The 19,668-nt window shown below is 38.0% G+C and overlaps 1 protein-coding gene across 9 annotated transcripts in view; it reads right to left on the bottom strand.

Moving 5' to 3' along the window:
• Positions 1–19,668, bottom strand: part of ARMC2 (armadillo repeat containing 2) — a 71,684-nt gene that overhangs the window by 11,847 nt on the left and 40,169 nt on the right. For all 9 annotated transcript variants that reach the window (XM_039351156.1, XM_039351151.1, XM_039351150.1 and 6 more), the window contains 7 exons: positions 16,384–16,460; positions 10,500–10,589; positions 9,323–9,498; positions 7,486–7,588; positions 5,710–5,930; positions 2,672–2,817; positions 263–362 (listed from right to left, as the gene is read on the bottom strand). In XM_039351156.1, the coding sequence (XP_039207090.1) occupies positions 263–362; positions 2,672–2,817; positions 5,710–5,930; positions 7,486–7,588; positions 9,323–9,498; positions 10,500–10,589; positions 16,384–16,460 (913 nt within the window). The remainder of the gene's footprint in view (positions 1–262; positions 363–2,671; positions 2,818–5,709; positions 5,931–7,485; positions 7,589–9,322; positions 9,499–10,499; positions 10,590–16,383; positions 16,461–19,668) is intronic.

Raw genomic sequence — 19,668 nt, 5'->3', positions numbered from 1 at the left:
AAAATAGGTCATAAAATAAAGTGCAACTCACTTAATAACCGTCTCGCTTAGCAGCAGAAATTCTGGTTCTCATCGTGGGTACAAGTCAAGGACTGTATTGAACCAGGGAGCTGTTTCTAAGTGCCTAAATGGCTGAAGGCATTCATTTCTATCTGGTAAATACACGTGAAATTTGTCTCTAAAAATGGACTAACATACATACAACGTAGGCGAATCAAAAGATTAAAATATATATAAAAAAACAGGAGATTAAAAAACTGACCTGCTTTGTTGGGTATTTGTTTAGCAGGGCTAAAAATAAGGCATAACATCTGGAGCAATCCGCCAAAGCTGTACAGCAGTCGTTGAAGGAAGAAAGTTTGCTGCATGTTTGAAGAAATAATATAGATGAGGTTTTCTTTTACAATTTCCAACTAAAATCCAAATATTTTGTTCTGTTTTTAAACATTACTCAAAATAAAAAGGCCAGCATTCTCTGTTTTTAGGCAGTTCAACAGAAGGAACAAGCAGCAATGACTTTGATGACTAAAAAGAAAATCAATTCCGTCACAGGCAGTAATGATAATCAAAAGCTTAATTTAAGTTTCTAGTCGAAAATGACCCCCAACCTCTCTACTGCTTCTTTGAGTCCCACTATGACTTCTTGCAGACAACACAAACATCTTCAAGCATTTCAACAAGGAAGACAAAGCAGCAACAGCAGCCAAGGATAATGCAGCAGCAAAAAAAACATGAGGCAGTACCAATAAAAGAGAATATTTATAGCTCAGGGTTGAAATAAAGCTCCTTGGTGCAACCTTAACTTGGTTGTTCTTTTGCAGATGTGTCATTACCCAAACTAGGCAACAGCATCAGTGTTCGGGTTGCACCAAGGACTCCACCTGCGGAAGTGGCTGCTGTAGAAGCAAAGGGGTATTTTTATGGGAAGGAAGAAAAGAGATAGCAGCAGCAGTGGAGGGAAAAACAAAGATGGCAAGCCCTGAGGCCCTCAGCTGATGGCAAAAAACCCCCCCAAAACCCTGAGTTTGATTAGACCAGTGGTTCTCAACCTTTTTAATGCCGCGACCCCCAACCAGTCGTAAGTCAAGGACTACCCAACCAGTTGTAAGTCGAAGACTACCCAACCGGTTGTAAGTCGAGGACTTTCCCTGCCTGGGAGCACCATGCATGCGTGGTGCCGCTCCCTGCGCCGGCCGAGGCATAGCTGGCAAGCGGCAGAGACGTAGCAGGCCGACCACCAGCTGGGCCACCAGCTGGCCCAGCCCAAGGGAGGTAAGGCACCGGCTGGGCCCCACGCGTGCCAGCAACCCTCCCTGCGCCCGCCGGCCTCCCACCCCTGGCCCTCTTTTACTTACATTTTTAGTAGTTGCTCAGCAGGGGGGGGTGGAAACTTCCAGACAGCTCGCCTTCGCTGCAGACAACTTGCAGCACCGTTTGCAGAATGGGACTTTTGGTGGGCTCAGCAGGGCAGAGACAGCCTGGACAATTCCTATTGGCTTTTGAAAGCCAATAGAATTAGACTCTATTCAAGAGATTCTATTCTATTGGCTTTCAAAAGCCAATAGAATAAAAGAGAGTAGCACAGCTAAGGAAAAGGGGGAAAAAATGGCGGACTGCGTTGTTTGGCGACCCCCGTGAAATGGTCATTCGACCCCAAATGGGGTCGCGACCCACAGGTTGAGAACCGCTGGATTAGACCATTTAACTATGGACTACTGAACAGAAGGGAGAAAAAGTCAGCCTATGACTATATCCAGTCTTAGATGCTGCCTGTTGCCATTGGCCACTGCTACAGATTTACAGATTTCCTCTTTAATATACTGGCATTCTTTTTTCTAAAGGATTCACACAAAGGATGGAATATAAGAAGTTCTCTGTGTTAGATAAGCAATGCCCCTATTTCATTCCTATGGGGTTTTTGATGACCTCTGCCTTAGAGCAGAGGTACATGGGGTACGTGGACATATACATACATCCATTCAACTGCATCCTCACATACAGAAACAGTAGTATTCAGCATAAGAGCTTTGGGGGAATAGGCGGAACTTAATTCCTTAATCCCTTCCCCATAAATCAACTCAAAATTAATACTACACCATATCTAATAGTGAAAGGCAACAATCTTTAAAAAAGACACTGGAAGGGATCTTATGCTCTTCACGCCTAATGATTTTGAGGCTGAATTTCTGTTTTGCTTGCGCTAAAGTCATTAAAAAATCTGCAATCTTGAGCACGGTTGCTATAAAGAAGGAGGAAGCCGTGAAGTTTCTTCCTCCCATCTTATAGCAAACCTGAGGCAGGTTACAGCATTAGAAGCAAGGAACAAGTAATCCGGTCCCCACCACACTTATCTGCTGGCTGGGTGAGGGCAGAAGTACTTACCCTCTTACAGAAACCACAAGTCAAAAAAAGAAAATATACCCAAGGGCGCCCAGCAGATTGTGGGTGGCCTGCTTGTGTTTAGATTGCAGAAGATTTGTGTTTTCTTATTCAAAAAGTAAGCCAATACAATCGTTCAGGAATTAAACAATATACTGATCCAAAGTATTTCAACAGACACATAACAGTATCTCCATGGAAGCAACAACTTTAACACATGATGAGGTGGGGTTACTGAAGAGGAAAAAAGATTCTACATGGTATTTTTTTTTTAAAAAAATAGTGGGGTTACCTGAATATTCTGGCCACATTGGTACACACATCCTTGTCACTCATGCGTTTCTCCAACGTGAGGCAGAGCTCTGGGATTGCTCCATACTCCAGGAATTTGCACCTTGACTGAAGTAAGTCTACCAAGTTCCGTAAAGTGGCAGTGAGCTGGACAAAATACATTTAAATATGAATTAAGCAAACACGGTAAACATAAATTTGATTAGGAGTACCGGATAGTTTGAGAAAATGTAACAAAATGTTGCATAACTTTCTCTGATGGCAGTTGTATGAAACTCAGTGGTATGAAAAAATTTAAAATAATATAGGTTATTTAAACTCCAAAATATGAAACAATGATACAGGCTTGATTATTAAAAACAGACCTACTTGTAAGTCACTTTTTATCTGAAAGAACTTTATTCATTGTTCGGAGCTGCTTGCTCTATTTTATCAAATTTATATAATTGTCCACCTTACAATACAAGGGACTCTCGGTGGAGTAGAAGAAATTTAAAAAACAATAGTCTACAAATAACAGCAACAATTATTATTATTGATAACATTAACAATTATAAAACACAGCTAAAACAAATCATGGCACAACCAGTTTTTGAGAGGCCTTTAAAAGTCAGGAGTGATGGGATCAACCTAACTCAGAAGAAGGGATATTCCACAATGCAGGTGACTTGGCTAAGAAGGTCCACTGCCTAGGACCCATCAAATGTAGCTCCCTAAATGACGGGTCCCACACTATGCCCTCTATCTTTGACGTATGTGTTATTCTTGTTTCACAACTGAACAGAGACCTACTAGGCTTCAGTTCATCTTTCTTTGAGCCAACTGACCCAAAACAAATCAAAATGTTCCTGTAAATCCCATCAGTTTCCATATCTCTTAACATGAAATCACCAGGATAAATTTGTTGTCTGAGTTCACACTGAGCCATTTTTTAATAAACCTAGAACTTCTTTGTATTATGAATTTATTGAAAAGAGAGTATTTTTCTCTAAAAACATAAAATTGGAATTTCAATTATTTATTTTGCATGTGCTGTCACATGTATTTTGATGCACAATTTTTACGTCATTAGGGCTATTGACAGTTGTCAAGACATAGTTATTTCTTTATATACGTTTACAAACAATTACCATTTAATTAGTAAAGATAGTAACAAATCTTTCAACATGATTTTAAACTTGAGGCTTCAGGTTATATGAGGTACTTATTGTAAGTCACTGAAGGCCCTGCTTATTTCTTAAAACATAAATCCTTTTGTTTGAACTGGCCCTTCCAATATAAGAACCTGAATAATAACATTCAAGATCGCTCAAATGAGAGGTTTTTTTATTATTTTAAACTTACATTTAACTGTTATTAAAATTCAGTAAATTGTTCCAATAACTGCAAGGGAATTCTCCTTCTCCACCATACAAGATATTAATTACAAATTTTGCTGTTTTGCCATTACATCCACTCTTGAATAGCAATAATTGTAACATTATCCTTTTATTTAGAAAAAAAATATTTCAAACAATATGGAACTTTTCACAAAACAGATCAGAGCTTGGGACTCTTTTCAAGTCTCATGTAAAGCTAAAGAGCTTTAAAAGGTGATATTGTCTTACATGAAGGGGGTGAGCAGTTTCTAAAAATAGTATTAAATAAACATTTACAGGAATCAGGACTCAATTTCAATATTTCATGATCAGCCTTATTAGAATAAGAGCATTCCCATCCCCCATTAGTCATAGATGGAACATACATCTTGTGTCTCTCTACTTCAATTATTTCTTTCTTAATTTGATGTCTTTTTTCCAAGGAATGTTACACAGACACAATACCATGAGCTACTGTGGTTGTTGCAACTTTTATCAGCAAGAAGTAACCATGCTGTCTTAATCTTAGACGAGAGGCACTATACCAGCAGTTCTCAACCTATGGGTCGCGACCCCATTTGGGGTCGATCGACCATTTCACGGGGGTCGCCAAGAAAGGCTGTCCGCCATTTTCCCCCCTTTTCCGGCAGGTGCCTTACCTCCCTTGGGCTGGGCCAGCTGGTGGCCCAGCCGGTGGTCGGCCTGCTCCGTCTCTGCCGCTTGCCAGCTACGCCTCGGCCGGCGCAGGGGGCGGCACCACGCATGCGCGGTGCTCCTGGGCAGGGAAAGTCATCGACTTATGACCGGTTGGGTAGTCCTCGACTTACGACCGATTTAGTCTTAAACTTATGACCGGTTTAGTCCTCGACTTACGACCGGTTGGGGGTCGCAGCATTAAAAAGGTTGAGAACCACTGCATTATACAAATATTTCACGTATAAAGTAAAATAAAACAGACAAATGCAAGGCCCACATTCAGCAAGTATACATCTAGATCAGGGTTCTCAACCTTGGCAACTTTAAGACTTGTGGACTTCAACTCTCAGAATTCCTCAGCCAGCAAAGCTGGCTGAGGAATTCTGGGAATTGATGTCCACAAGTCTTAAAATTGCCAAGGTTGAGAACCCCTGATCTAGAGCTACTGCACATGATAGAAACTAAGAGGAAGTCACAGAAAGATAGGATTGCCTTATTCACTATTCCTTTGATATGCAGTAAAGAATTCTCCAATAACGTCTAGTAATAATTTATCAGTTTCCAATAACGGTCCCTATAAATCAGAGGTGTCAAACTTGCCCCATCACGGGACGTGTTGTGACTTTTTTTGCATTGCCGGAGCTGGGGTGGGCACGGCCTCCACATGATGCAAACACCCCTGCTATAGATCATTCTGGAACGATTAAGTTACAGCGCCTGCTGCATCTAAGATTGCTTTAGCTAATTCAGAAAAGCTCACCAGGGTAGCACAAGGTTAGAACTGGAATAATATAGTTGAGTAGACTGAAAACTTGGAAAACATCTCAGAATAAAAGTAGTACCAAACCACTTCCACAATACTGTTAAGAAAAAAAAAACTTGGACGATCCACCAAGAGTCAAGCCTAGCAAGGGAACACCATTAGAAAGTTTGACACTTTTTTGTTGAAATAAATGAATAATTGAAATAAAAATGTAATTCTGACCTGGACCAAGAGATGTCCTGAGCTGGAAAATCGAGTATTATCTTCATTAATTTCATTAATCATTCTCATTATTTGCAGCAAGATTTCAATAGCTCCCTTGTTGACCATTTCATTAATGAGCCTCACATTGCCAGAAATAAATTTTATAGCACCAGTGCAATAAAGAAAAGCTTCAGTGTTTGTTTGCAAATCTTCAGTTCTCAGAATCTCAAGCAGAGAGTCTATGGAAAAAATCAACACAATGTGAAATTTCTCTGTGGTACACTTTTTTTTCTCTCCCCAGAATGAGATTTACTTCACCCAGGGCTTTTTTTTTCCTTTTCTTTTTTTTTAACGGAACTGTCAAATAAAATAATAACTTCTCTAACTAAGCTGCCCCAGAGTCACCATGAATGAGTTGGGCAGCCATATAATTTTCCAAACTAATTAATTAATAATCTACTGATTATTGCACACAAAATTACTATAGCATTTCTGATGTAGTAAGCAATATAAATCAGATCAAATAAATAAATAATTCTGCGTTGTTATTTATTTGCAGTACTTTGATATAAAGGCATTCAGTGGGACTGCAAAGACAGTTGCTCAAGATTAATTTACTAGCTGCCATCCCAATAATTCAGATAATGGATGAGAAATAGCTGAGGAAATTTATTGAAGGGAAGGAAGTTGCAACAGTGGAGCTTTCATTTATACAAACTATCTCTGGCTATTTTTTTCCATTGTAACTATGTGAACATATCCAAAATCCAAGGCCTGCATCGAAAGCTTTCCCAGGTCCAGGAAAGTTTTTGATGAGGACAAAGCAATGAAAATTTTTCTTTTGCAAATATAGCCCTCAATGATTGCAAGAAGGTCCTTTTTTAAAAAAGGAAATCAGCACACAATTTATTTTGCTTAAATGGAAGTCGCATATAATGAAAAGTCTTGGTCACAATAATAAAAATTATTGGAGGCTAATTATTTTTGATTACTAGTATGTACTAATCATATCTGTCTTATTTCAGCTAAAAAGTATCTTGTCTTTCTGATAGTAATAGACAGCTAGTTTTTACTTTTTGATTTAACTGCCTTACTTTAATTTAAAAACAAAGAGAAGATGTAACATAATATAGTACGTAAAAAGTAAAGACAAGTAAAAAACCTTAACTAAACGATCATTTAAATGTCTGATTAACAATAATCTGATCCAAAGTGTTACCATTTTCTTGTCCCAGAATTCCAGATGAAAGAATTGTGTGCAATATGTAAGCAAAGTATTAATTTGTCATGGAAATTAGGCTAAAAACTCAAGTTCCCTCCCATTCACCATTTAAATATGTCTTGCATCCCTTGATGCAGGAAGAATAATGTGATTTAGCCAAATCAGGTGGCAAGGAAGAAGGAGTCAAGCAATATCTAATTGGTTTTTGGAATACGTTACTTGGATTCCATGATGAAACAGAGATCAAAGTCTGGTGCTTAGTTTTCATTTCTATATATATACATATTTTTCTTGAATTCCAGCTGCAATTTTTATGTCTAGTTCCTACCCAGTAATAACATTTGTATTTCTGATTAGCTAATATTATCTTCATTAGCTTCAAAAACATTAACATGTTTAGGATAGGCAAAATAAGAAACAGGAAAAAAATTAACACCAAAATGCAGATTGAAATCATATTTATACTGAATATTTGGCAGTTTCATATTTCCCTGCACATAATAGCAGTAATATTATCTTTTCCACATTATAAAAGACATTCTACTGAGTCATAGGACAGCATATTTACCTACCCAGGATTTGGTCATTCTCCATAAGGGAATCATTTTTTTCACTTCTGCTGATTTTAAATACTAATTTGCAAACATTAAGCAGATTCTTCCCACTCACTTTCAGCTATAAGGAAGAATGGAAAAAGAGAATATACATTAAATAGCTGTATCTTATTTTTAGCTGTTCTTTTAAGAGTAGATATGCAACACAGCTCTCGCATTACAGTTAGCCCTTGACCACCATTCGTTTCGTGACCATTCAAAGTTACGACTGCACTGGAAAAAGTGACTTAGTACCCTTTTTCACATTTACCACTGCAATGTCCCCATGGTCATGTGATCAAAATTTGGGTGCTTGGCAACTACTTCCTATTTCTGTAGGGTCCCGAGGTCTTTTGTGACCTTTTCACAAGCAAACTAACTTAATAACTGCAGTGATTCACTTAATAACTGTGGTAAGAAAGGTCATAAAATGGAGCAAAATTCACTTAACAACTGTTTTGCTCAGCAACAGAAATTTTGGCCTCAAGTTTTGTGGTTGTAAGTCAAGGACTACCTGTATGTACAGGCTGTACTTAACTGAAACTAGAAACATTGGCAGCTTTATCATGGCTTTCAAACATATTCCAAAACAAGTACTCAAATAAGAGCTCCCATATCAAATTATCAATGTGTGAGAGCCATTTATCTGATCCAAGATTATTGGAGACAGAAAAATCTACATGAAAGGAAGTGAAAAAACATTAAATATGATTTTAGGGTCCTCCATTTATACACCAGCATTCAATATTAAATCATATAAAATAAAGCTTCCTATAACATCCAACATAACGGAATGTGATTTTAAAACTATCTGCAAGGTGCTGGTTAATATAATGACGTTAAACCGGTTTTCCATGTTATACGCATTTGGGTAATTCTAACTGAAATAGTCCTGCTTTAGACACTACATTACAGGAAGAAAAATGTAATTATTATTATTATCCAGACAGATATATTGTACATCCATATACATATACAGAATCTGAATTTCCTTGATGAATAGATTTTCCGTTCATTTGAATCCAGCATACCATTCTGAATATGTGAATGGGGAAGTTGTTGAAAGTAGGAAATTGTTAAAAACCTAGCAACAAGTTCTTATAAATTATTGCATAGCTACTAGGTAATGATTAAAGGGTCATGACAAATGTCTCAATTAACATTATAACAAACATACATTCAAATAAATTAAATACTATATCACCATGATATGATAGTAACTGTTGCCACCAATTTATAAAAATGTTATATACATTTTTGAATGGTTTAGGAGAGATACCATACACTATAATAATGAATATTTGTTTTCCTCTTGAACTTCTTCTGCTATTTCCTTGGTATTCAATCAATCAAGTAAGCCAGAGAACGTGGTTTATGACTTATTCTAGGATTCAAGTAAATGTATTCAAAAGAATGCATTTGTTGTTATACCTTGAAAGCAAAAACTCTCACAAAGTACAGCTGGTTTTTGACATACAATTTAATTCAAAAAAATTGACTAAAGTAAGCTGATGCTATTTTTATCTACTATTGTTTGCCATCACTTGGGCTGAAATTTTGTATTTATTTACTTGGAAGTAAACTCAGTTCTAAGTAGCCAAAGGAGGAGCTGCACTGTTAATGTCCTAGATTTCAAGTAAATCTAACTACAGAACAAAAGAAAATTAAATGTAATTTTAAAGAGCGTAAAGCCGAGTTCTGCAACCTCCTGCAAAAAACTGATTTAGTAGTTAAAGTTTAGTCACATTTCTCAGGGTATAACTAGCACTTTCACACAAGTATCATATAATCACATTCTGTAACAGGTATGACTTACACCCAGAATGATTTTTGCCAATTTCAAGCCAAGAGGATCTGAAGTAACATCAACTAATTTATATAACACTTTCAACAGTAAATTTCGCCTCTTGAATCTCTTGCCAAGCATATTTCCTTCTTCCAGTGTTTGATAAAGAATAGCACAGGCATCACAAAGTCTTTCTACATTGTTTTCTGTTTGATTTGAAAAAAGCAGAAGGTAAAATTAATGATCCAATATTTTAAAGAGAAAGGATTTTTTTTAACAAATACCACAAAATCTGCACTATCAACAAACACAGCTATTGTAAATTTTATGGACTCAACTGAAGGAGCAAAAACTAAATAAATAGCTTTTGGTTAGTGTCATTCTAATAGATGTTTATGTGACCATCCCTACCTTTCCCAGAAATAGCATGCATTTGTCTTCAACTAGCGGTAACTAGACACCAGACTACGGTCAGGTGTAACCTGCTAACATCCTTTTCATAGGCAATAATGTTTTCCCAGAAACATGGGATCAAAAATATGGGAGTTCTTTGGACTGATGTGAAGATGAGGGAACTGAAGGAGTGAAATGAATATATTACACCTGACAGATGCTTAGGGCATTAATTTCACCCCTTAAAATTCCTAAAACCATTTCCAAAACATGTCATGGCTCCTTTTTGAAAGGTGGCTTCAAATATGCCACTGAAAGACTACTGCAGATCTTGGGCTCCTCTCCCTGTTTCTTAAAACACTAATCTAAGCAAGCATCCTGTACAATGCCAAGATACAAAAACTGGAACACAGAATTAGTGTTGTATTTAGCACTGGCTTGTATTTGTTATGATTAGGAAAAAATACCCACAAATATGGTGGTCTCAACGTTTTCGTCTTTTAACTTCTAATATGGGATTTGTCATTCAAAACATCTAAAATGTACCAGGCAGCCCACTTTACTACATGTCATTAATATTTACAGATTCTTTGAAAGCTTATTGTATGTATTCTCAAAGGACTTTTAAACCTTGCAAATACATCTATATATCTCCATCCCACTTTGCCACCAGGAATATAGGCTATCTTGCCAGCAATGGAACTATTTAAAATTGGTAAGAAGAAAAATATTATTAGAAATAACGAATAGAATGAAGCCTTGAAAAGTCTAGTTTATGAAACCCAAACAAATATTACAGAACTATATTATTTACCAATCTCTAATATATGTAAAATTGGTAAAACTTTTGTTTTCCAATAGCTTTCTTCTTCTTCTTCCATTTCACTTGCTTCCAAATTATGTTCTGAAACATATATTATTGAAGAGATATATTAACAATGATTTTCAAACAGTCACACAACAAAACTTATGGCAAAACATTTAATAGACTGTAATTTGTTCTATAACAGTTTGTACCAATCGGGTAAAAAATAAATATTTCAACAGAAATTTCTTACTAATCTAACTTCAACAGTCTCTGTAATAAAAAGAAGAAAAACAGGAAACTTAAGCAAAGGCAGACAAGTTCAGAAGTTCCTTCTCTCGGTGGTTTATTGGTATAACCACAGCTTTGTATGCTGGTCACAAAAATGACACTGGTCTACATTTATTGGCTGCTGTTTTTAGCATGTAAAATCCAAGAGCCTTAGCAACACTGAGCTTCAGAGAACTGAATGTTAGTTATCTTAAAAATCTACCTACTGTTGCAGAAGAGAATTATTACAATTCTAATAAGTAGTAACTTGCTAGTTCTTTACTTGAATAAATTAACATTTTCTTTTGGTTCACAGAAATCTTTAATAAAAGCACAAAAAAGCTGAGGCACTGCAACATGCCTGGGAATACACAACAGATCAATCTGGAGAATTTAGCTTTGCCAAACATGATCTGGGCTCTCACGTCACAAAACCAATATCTATTTCCTTTCCTGCAATAAAATTACACATGTATGCATGCGTGCATGTACACAAACACACAAATGGCACTCATTTTTATTTACAAAATCATGTGCTATAAGTTTACATGGCTCTGTATGGCTTAAAATCTTTTCCTCTCCTTCTTTCCAAGTTGGTAAGAAATATAGCAGAGTGCCCGTATCAATCTTCTTGAAAGTCACAAATAATAAATAATAAAAATTACACGGGAAACAAAATGATATGTGCAAAATATTCCACGCACATTCCTGTGTATGGAATCGGCTGTACCAACTAGTCCGTTCCACACAAGTTTAGTCCAGAGACATACTCAGAATATGCACAGTAAGTTCTGGGCATGTTCCAGAGATAGTGAAAATGGGAAAACATAATGCCATTGGTTACAGCCAGATTGTGATTCCCCTAATACAGTCTAACTAAAACATCATCTGATAGCACATTTTCCACTTGATCTGGTACTCCACAAAATGGATATTAGATAATATGGAAAATGATACCAACTTTCACTTTCAAAGAGTTTCCACTTTCTGAAAGAATACAGAAAGGTAACAGGGATGCCTTCCATTCCAAACTCCCTCAAGTGCGCGCTCTCTCTCTCTCCCTCTCTCTCTCCCTCCCTCCCTCTCCCTCCCTCTCTCATTTCTCTCAGCTTGAATCTAGGGAAGGATACATAAGCAAGATCTTCACCACACCACCTCCAATTACACCAAGGAGCGCCATAGAAATAAATAACCTTTAAAATAGTAGAGGAGCTCTGCTTTAGAGAAATATTAATACATTCTGAAATCATTGGGCAGGACAGATTTCATGGATGCCCTTGTAAGTCAAGCTGGGGAGATAATAGACAAATTGAGGAGTGAACCAAACCATGGATGTCTACCTTGAGACAAAGAAAATCAATATGACCTACACTTCACCCATAAGTACTGTGTCTTTCCCCTTTCTTTCCTCCTTATTGTTGGTGCTCATGCTGTTCTCTATGAATGCTTAGTCCTACCAACTGGGCCATCTACAACTATGGGCAAAGCCATTATCCCACACCCACTGCCACTGCCACGATTTTTTGGAAAGACAAGCAGGCTTTGCTGGAGGAGGTGCTTTATTGCGTCTCTTCCCTGACTAACAAGACATTTCAGTGCAAGACAGAAAAAATAAATGGCTCCTACCCGGCTTCTTCCAACCAGTGTTTTTAGAGTTAGAAGACAGTCCAAATTTGACAATACAAGGTGATCATATCATGTACAGATGGGAAAGAGTTTACTAAAAACCAATGAATGCTAACTGAAGAGGAACATCAGAGGGAAGGTACTAAAATGCTCATGTAAATACGGTGGGTTTCCCATAACCCAGAAGTAAACAATTTAAGAGTAAAAGCTCACGGGGGCAGGGGAGCACTCTTTGGTACTTAAATCCAATTCAGTGAAAAACAAAAAATAATGAAATTAATAATAAAATACAACCCTGCAGATTCTACAAAATAAATTCAATTGTTGCTAATAAAACAACAGAATTGTGATGGTGTAATGCAAGTTTCTTCAAACCCTAGGGTTCCACAAAAGACTAAAGACAAATAAAAAAGGGTATCCATGGCAATTTTTCTGATATAACAGAAAGGGCCAGCTATATTAAAAAGCCCCTCCCTCCCCCGGGTTTGTGCTCAAGATGTCTTATTACTTTGTGTCTGTTTAAGAGGTAGGCAGGAAGGCTTCTGGGAATTCCTTTTTTTAACTAACCAAGGTGTATGTCTTAAAAACCTTTGAAAAACTCCAGAGGAATGGTTTCAATTTTGGAGCCGAACCAATGGACTATGGTTCAAGTCTACTTCTGCCATGGAAACACTTCAAGTCTATTTCTGCCATGAAAACACTTCTTGACTTTAAACCAGCAGGTCTCAACCTGTGGGTCGCAACCCCATTTGGGGTAGAACGACCATTTCACGGGGGTCGCCAAACAATGCAGTCCGCCATTTTTCCCCCCTTTTCCTTAGCTGTGCTACTCCCTTTTATTCTATTGGCTTTTGAAAGCCAATAGAATAGACTCTCTTGAATAGAGTCTAATTCTATTGGCTTTCAAAAGCCAATAGGAATTGTCCAGGCTGTCTCTGCCTGCTGAGCCCGCCAAAAGTCCCATTCTGCAAACGGTGCTGCAAGTTGTCTGCAGCGAAGGCGAGCTGTCTGGAAGTTTCTACCCCTCCCTGCTGAGCAACTACTAAAAATGTAAGTAAAAGAGGGCCAGGGGTGGGAGGTGGGAGGCCGGCGGGTGCAGGGAGGGTTGCTGGCACGCGTGAGGCCCGGCGGGTGCCTTACCTCCCTTGGGCTGGGCCAGCTGGTGGCCCAGCCGGTGGTCGGCCTGTGCCGTCGCTGCCCCTTGCCAGCTACGCCTTGGCGGGCGCAGGGGGTGGCACCACGCATGCGCAGTGCTCCCGGGCAGGGAAAGTCCTCGACTTATGACCGGTTGGGTAGTCCTCGACTTACGATCAGTTGGGTAGTCCTCGACTTACGACCGGTTGGGTAGTCCTCGACTTACGACCGGTTGGGGGGTCACGGCATTAAAAAGGTTGAGAACCACTGCTTTAAACCATTGGGTTTTCTCACCCCAATACATCCCCTAAGGACAAAAATTGCCATGTACAAATATACAAGCTCCTTATGGAACTTGGAAAGCAGTAGAATATGCTATTTGGTCTAAATGTTTATTGCTTCAAATTTGAACTATTGGTTTTAATGGGGTTTAGAAATGCATCAGTAGTCAGCACTGACAGCTTAATTTTCTACATTTGATCATCTCATCTGACCAAGTGAAATTTATGAACTATAAAAGCAGGCTGATATATAGCAGTCTTTGCGCATTTAATAATTTTCTCCTTAACTCATATTAATATTATAATTGGTAGCATTTCTTAGAAATGACATGTAAGCCATACTCAAAGATTTCCTTGACGACACTAGCACTGGGATCCCAGATTCTATATATAGTTGCATCTAGAGCAAGATTAAGTCTCATTTTAGCCACTTTCTCCACCTTAAAATCTCTAGACACTAGGGATGATAACTAATGATACTTTGTACATCCAAATTTCTAGATGACTAATCTCAAGAATTTCAGATAAATGTTAACAAACGTGAAGGATACAATGGAACTTCATATTATATTGTTTAATGATGTGGAATGGAATACAAGTCCCCAATATCACTTTGATATAATTTCTCAGCTAATGACTAGAATTTTTATAATACTACAATTTTTAAGTCGTCCACAGATAAACCACTGGGCGACACCGTATTCTTGTCATATTACGATGTAACAAGATTGATTCTATTCTGTAATAAATTTAAAACAAGATTATTCATTCTAGCACTGTTAGATTAATTCCAACACTTTGCCCCAAAATTATGCAATCAATTAGCAGAATTAAATCATCTTTTTTAATTAAACACTTTGTCTACAGGTTTCAAGGATCCCATTGTCTTTCATCCCATCTCTGCCAATTTCACGAAGCAATAAAAATCTAAGGATCAACCTTCCAATAATTTATACATGACTTACCATCATATATTAATTTTTGCTTATCCTGGACTCTTACCAAACAAAGTTATCTAAACCAGCAGAAATATAAACCTTATACAAAAAATGTCTAGTCAACCATAAGCTTTTAACTGCATGAAAAAAATTTCACTTGAAAAAGTATGAAAAGTGTTAGTCTTTATTACATGTGCAGCACTCATCCAGCATCTTCAACTGTCCAAAATATCAAGGAACCAACATCATTCTGTGACTGGGAAAAATGTTTGGGATGTTTTTTATTAAATTGTTCTCCTGCCTTTATTATTATAAGTAATTCACACCTGGAAACAGACCTAATACTCCTTTCTCCTCCTATTTTTCCCACAACAACAAACCTGAGAAGTAGATTTGAGTTAAGAGAGAATAACTAACCCAAAGTAACCCAGCTGGCTTTCATGCCTAAGGTAGAACTAGAACAGGGGTCTCCAAACTTGGCCCTTTTCTGATTTGTGTACTTCAACTCCCATGCCTGGCTGAGGAATTCTGGGAGTTGAAGTCCACAAGTCAGAAAAGGGCTAAGTTTTAAGACCCCTGAACTAGAACTTACAGTCTCTTGTTTCTAGGCCAGCATCTTAACCACTACATCAAATTGGCTCACCACACCAAATTCAAAGTGGACATTAAAACACCAGCAGTTTGATTTTTGTGAATGACACTCACAAAGCTAAAAATAAAGATTTTTAAAAGTTAACTAGGAAAGTATACACTGAAAATTAAAAATCCATATTAATGTAAGATATTAACAAAACCAATATTAACCAGTATGCTTAGCTATCATAACTGAGCATAAATATTGAACATAGAACATAATTGTTTTCCTGAGCTGAACAACATGCTAAAGAAATAAAGAAGAGAATATTTCTAGGAAAAAGCAATGACACTTTTATAAAATATCACGAAGACTAGGTATATTTTTATGCCAATACATAGCAGAATAATTAAAGCAATAACCATCTAGGAACTGAAAAAAGAATGAAAAAAAGTAAACATCTGAATCAAAGATATGAAGAATACCGCAAACTATAAAAAAAAAAAAACCCAATCAATCCATGCTGGAAGAAAGACTGACAGACTATTCCACTGAGGCAATAATTACCAAGTAGAAATTCAATCTTGGGCATGCAATGAGAGCTGAGAATGAAATGAGGATGAAACTAGATAAAACGACTAGATTGGTAAAGTTGAGAAACGTAGAAGACAGGAAGGCAAAGTGGATAGATGAAACCCTGGAATGTCCATAGAAAAACTGTGGAGCATCACCAGGAACAAATCAAGATGGAGGGTAATTGTCCATAGAATCTCCAGGAGTCAATGATATCCAACAACTGTACAAATGAGCTTGAGCAAGCCAAAGATCAGGAGAAAAAATAAATTATCATTTAATTTTATTTTATCAAATGTTTTGACAACATAATTCCTGCTTTATATGTTGTGACAAACAAGGACTTGTGATTAGGTTAAGTCAAAGTTTATTCTTCCTTTTGGACTCATGGGAAGAATACTTAAGACTGAAGCTTTGCTCTGGCTTGCCAAGACTCATTCATTTATCATTAAATTACAATTAAAAATTATATATGGGCTAAGTCTGTAACAATGTACCTGATTTAGTTGCAGATTTAGTCATTTCAGTATAGTCTGGATATGACAAAGGAGACTCTTGTGTATTAAACTGGTCACTAAAAAGGGGGGTAAAATTAGCAGTAATTTTTAAAAATGCCAAAAAGTCATCAAAATTATGAATACATATATAATATTTACTCTCACCTTTCACTCACTAAACTGGGAATGCATTTTAGTAAGTAGAGGGCACTTTTTAACACCTGGCCAAACTGTGCTACTAGATCTCTCTCTGCATCCAAACAATTTGGATTTCCTCAGGAACCAAAATTACACTACTACTACTACTACTACTACTACTACTACTACTACTACTACTAATAATAATAATAATAATAATAATAAAGTTGGAAGGGACATTGGAGATCATCTAATCCAACCCCTGCCCAGGCAGGAAACCCTATACCATTTTGGACAAATGGCTGTCTAGTCTCTTCTTAAAAACTTCCAAGTGTTGGCGCATTCACCACTTCTGGAGGCAGGTTATTTCACTGGTTAATTGTTCTAACTGTCAGGAAGTTTCTCCTTAGTTCTAGGTTGCTTCTCTCTTTGATTAGTTTCCATCCGTTGCTTCTTGTCCTGCCTTCAGGCGCTTTGGAAAATAGCTTGACTCCCTCTTCTTTGTGGCAGCCCCTGAGATATTGGAACACTGCTATCATGTCACCACTAGTCCGTCTCTTCATTAAACTAGACATACCGAATTCCAGCAACCGTTCCTTATATGCTTTAGCCTCCAGTCCCCTAATCACCTTCTTCTTCTCTCTCATATACTAATTGCTAAACAAACTGAGCAGGGATATTCATCAATATCTCTCATTCCATTGGTACAAATTATTTACCGTAACTTTTCATCAGCTGTTGTGACCAGCCGCTGCAAGTAACTTAATAACTTTCTGATAGATTAAGGAGTTTACACACTTCTGCAAACCAAAGAAATCTCCTGTAATCTAATTTGGTCAGAGGATGGCAACACTCATTACGGCGAACTGCAACTCACAATTAGATGATCAGTGCTCCCAAGAGGTTTGTTTTTAGCACACTCTATCCAAGAGTTGACACAGCACTAAGAATGAGTGGGCGGCAAACCACCTGTTTCTCAAGCAAAATTGTCTCACCACAACCAGTTTGGGGATTTCATCAGCCGGGAAAGGAGCAGGCGTCTGTTTGCTCTCTCCCTGGATAAGCTGAGGAAAGGAAATTGAGCCTCTATTTATATCCTCTGGCCAAAGTCTTGAAAGCAATACCCAATCCTCTATGCCACGTGTATTTTTTTTTAATTAACAAGGAATGTAAATGGGATAAAAGACAATGTATTTTACTTTCTCTTAGACTTCTACTTGTTTCCTTATATCCGAAATGAATGCTTCTTCTTTAATAAATGATTTAATATGAAACGCATTGGTTTCGTTTATTTACGTGACGCATTGAGTTTAACACAATTTTATACAGTGTTTTAAATTTAATCTACCCGTGTTGCAGTAAAAGAGTCATACCACAAGAGGTCATCATTACTGAACATAAAAAATGATGAGCTTCTGAGCCTGAGCAGATACAATCAGGTAAAGGCAAAACGTAAGCTACGGGATAACGAACAAAGCATGGAAACCTTAAATTCTATAAACACTAATACCCTAGTTCAGGGGTAGGCAACCTTGGCTCTTTTATGACTCGTGGACTTCAACTCCCAGAATTCCTGAGCCAGCCAGCCTACCCCTGTTCTAGTTGATCAGCAGTCAATATTAATGCAACATTTAGGTATTAACATTAGTCTTTAAAAGTTTTAAACTCTGTTCTTTTGTTTTTTTCACAAATAAGATATTTTCCAGTTTTACTTTGAAATGTATTAGAAAAGTGAAAAACCTATATGGCAGTGGTGGTGAACCTATGGCACGCGTGCCAGAGACGGCACTCAGAGACCTCTCTGTGGGCACACGCGCTGTGCCCCGGAGATGGCAACTGTCCCTCTTCAACCAGCCGCCTGCTAACTCGCTGAGGTCCCACATGGCCAGATGCATCCCAGCACGGCTGGTTTCCCTCCCCTCCGTCCCATCCCTCCTGGCCTCGCATGCTCTCCTTTTCCTGGGCACATCCCACTACATCGCCTCCTCAGCTGTCGGCTGTCCATCCAGCTCAGATGCAGCTTCTCTGAACTTCTGGTGGTGGGCTACGGAGCTCCAGAGTGCGCCGGTCGAGGGGCTGGCAGGCTGTGGCTGCTGATGGACACTGTCGGCCCCTATGCACTCGCTGGCCTCTGTGTGTGGGGGCCAATGGTGTCAGGCAGCAGCCGCCCAGGCCCCTACCTCACCTTGCCCTGCAACAATGGCACCCCTGCCCTGCCTCACCTTGCCTCCTGCCCACCATCCCACCTGCCAGAGACCCCCAACCATGCCCAGTCCCCACAGGCGTCCCTCACCACGAGCAACATCGAGGTGACCACACCCACCTTGGCCACACGCATTCTGTCTGCCATGACCACTACAGCCATGCCCACCCAGTGGGCCACGCCCACCTGGCACCCAGCGATAAATAAGTGGGTTTGGGGTTGCAGTTTGGGTACTCGGTCTCTAAAAGGTTCGCCATCACTGCTATATGGGGTCCCAATTCTACTTTCAGTCTTAAGCAAAACATTGTCATTAAAAAGGCATCTGATTTATCCTAGGAAGCTTGGAAATTAGAATAATTTATCTCTATTATGGAAAAGGAAATTCTTAATTTTAAAATTTTTATTTCTAAATCTATTTAAAACTATTCATTAGGAGCTATGTTACTATTTCATGGGAACTGCTTAAATAAGCAACATTTATCACCTACACATCTATGAAATTATAAAATAGTTCTTAAGAGTTGGTTAAATATTAATGCTTCAAATATTATTGTATTCTAGGGAATGGAGCAATAGGGGAGAAAACTAACATGTGCAGAAGGCACTAACATTATATGAATTATTTTAGCTATATCCTAAGGATATTATCTGAAATAGACATATTTAAAATTAGAGGTGATCTTGTATCATTTAACCTAGTCTACCTACCACTGTAAATTCTACATTTAAAAGGACATGGACCTAAGGTTTCGTGCATTACTGATACAATTAATATTGTCAGTGAATTAAACTAAACCAATTGTGGCATTTAAACAAGCAGCTTAAAAAGAATAAGGAAAGGTGAAAATACATTGTCAGAGATTAATTAAGTTAGGTATAGGTAGCTGCAACAAACTGACATTAATAATTCTACAATGTAAAATACAAAAGTATAGAACAAATGA

The sequence above is a fragment of the Crotalus tigris genome, unplaced genomic scaffold (genome assembly GCF_016545835.1).
Source record: "Crotalus tigris isolate CLP2741 ecotype Arizona unplaced genomic scaffold, ASM1654583v1 scf7180000018371.15429387391:27106975, whole genome shotgun sequence".
Classification (NCBI taxonomy): domain Eukaryota; kingdom Metazoa; phylum Chordata; class Lepidosauria; order Squamata; family Viperidae; genus Crotalus; species Crotalus tigris.
The sequence above is the reverse complement of the archived record's forward strand: the minus strand, read 5'-3'. Positions and strand labels throughout refer to the sequence as shown.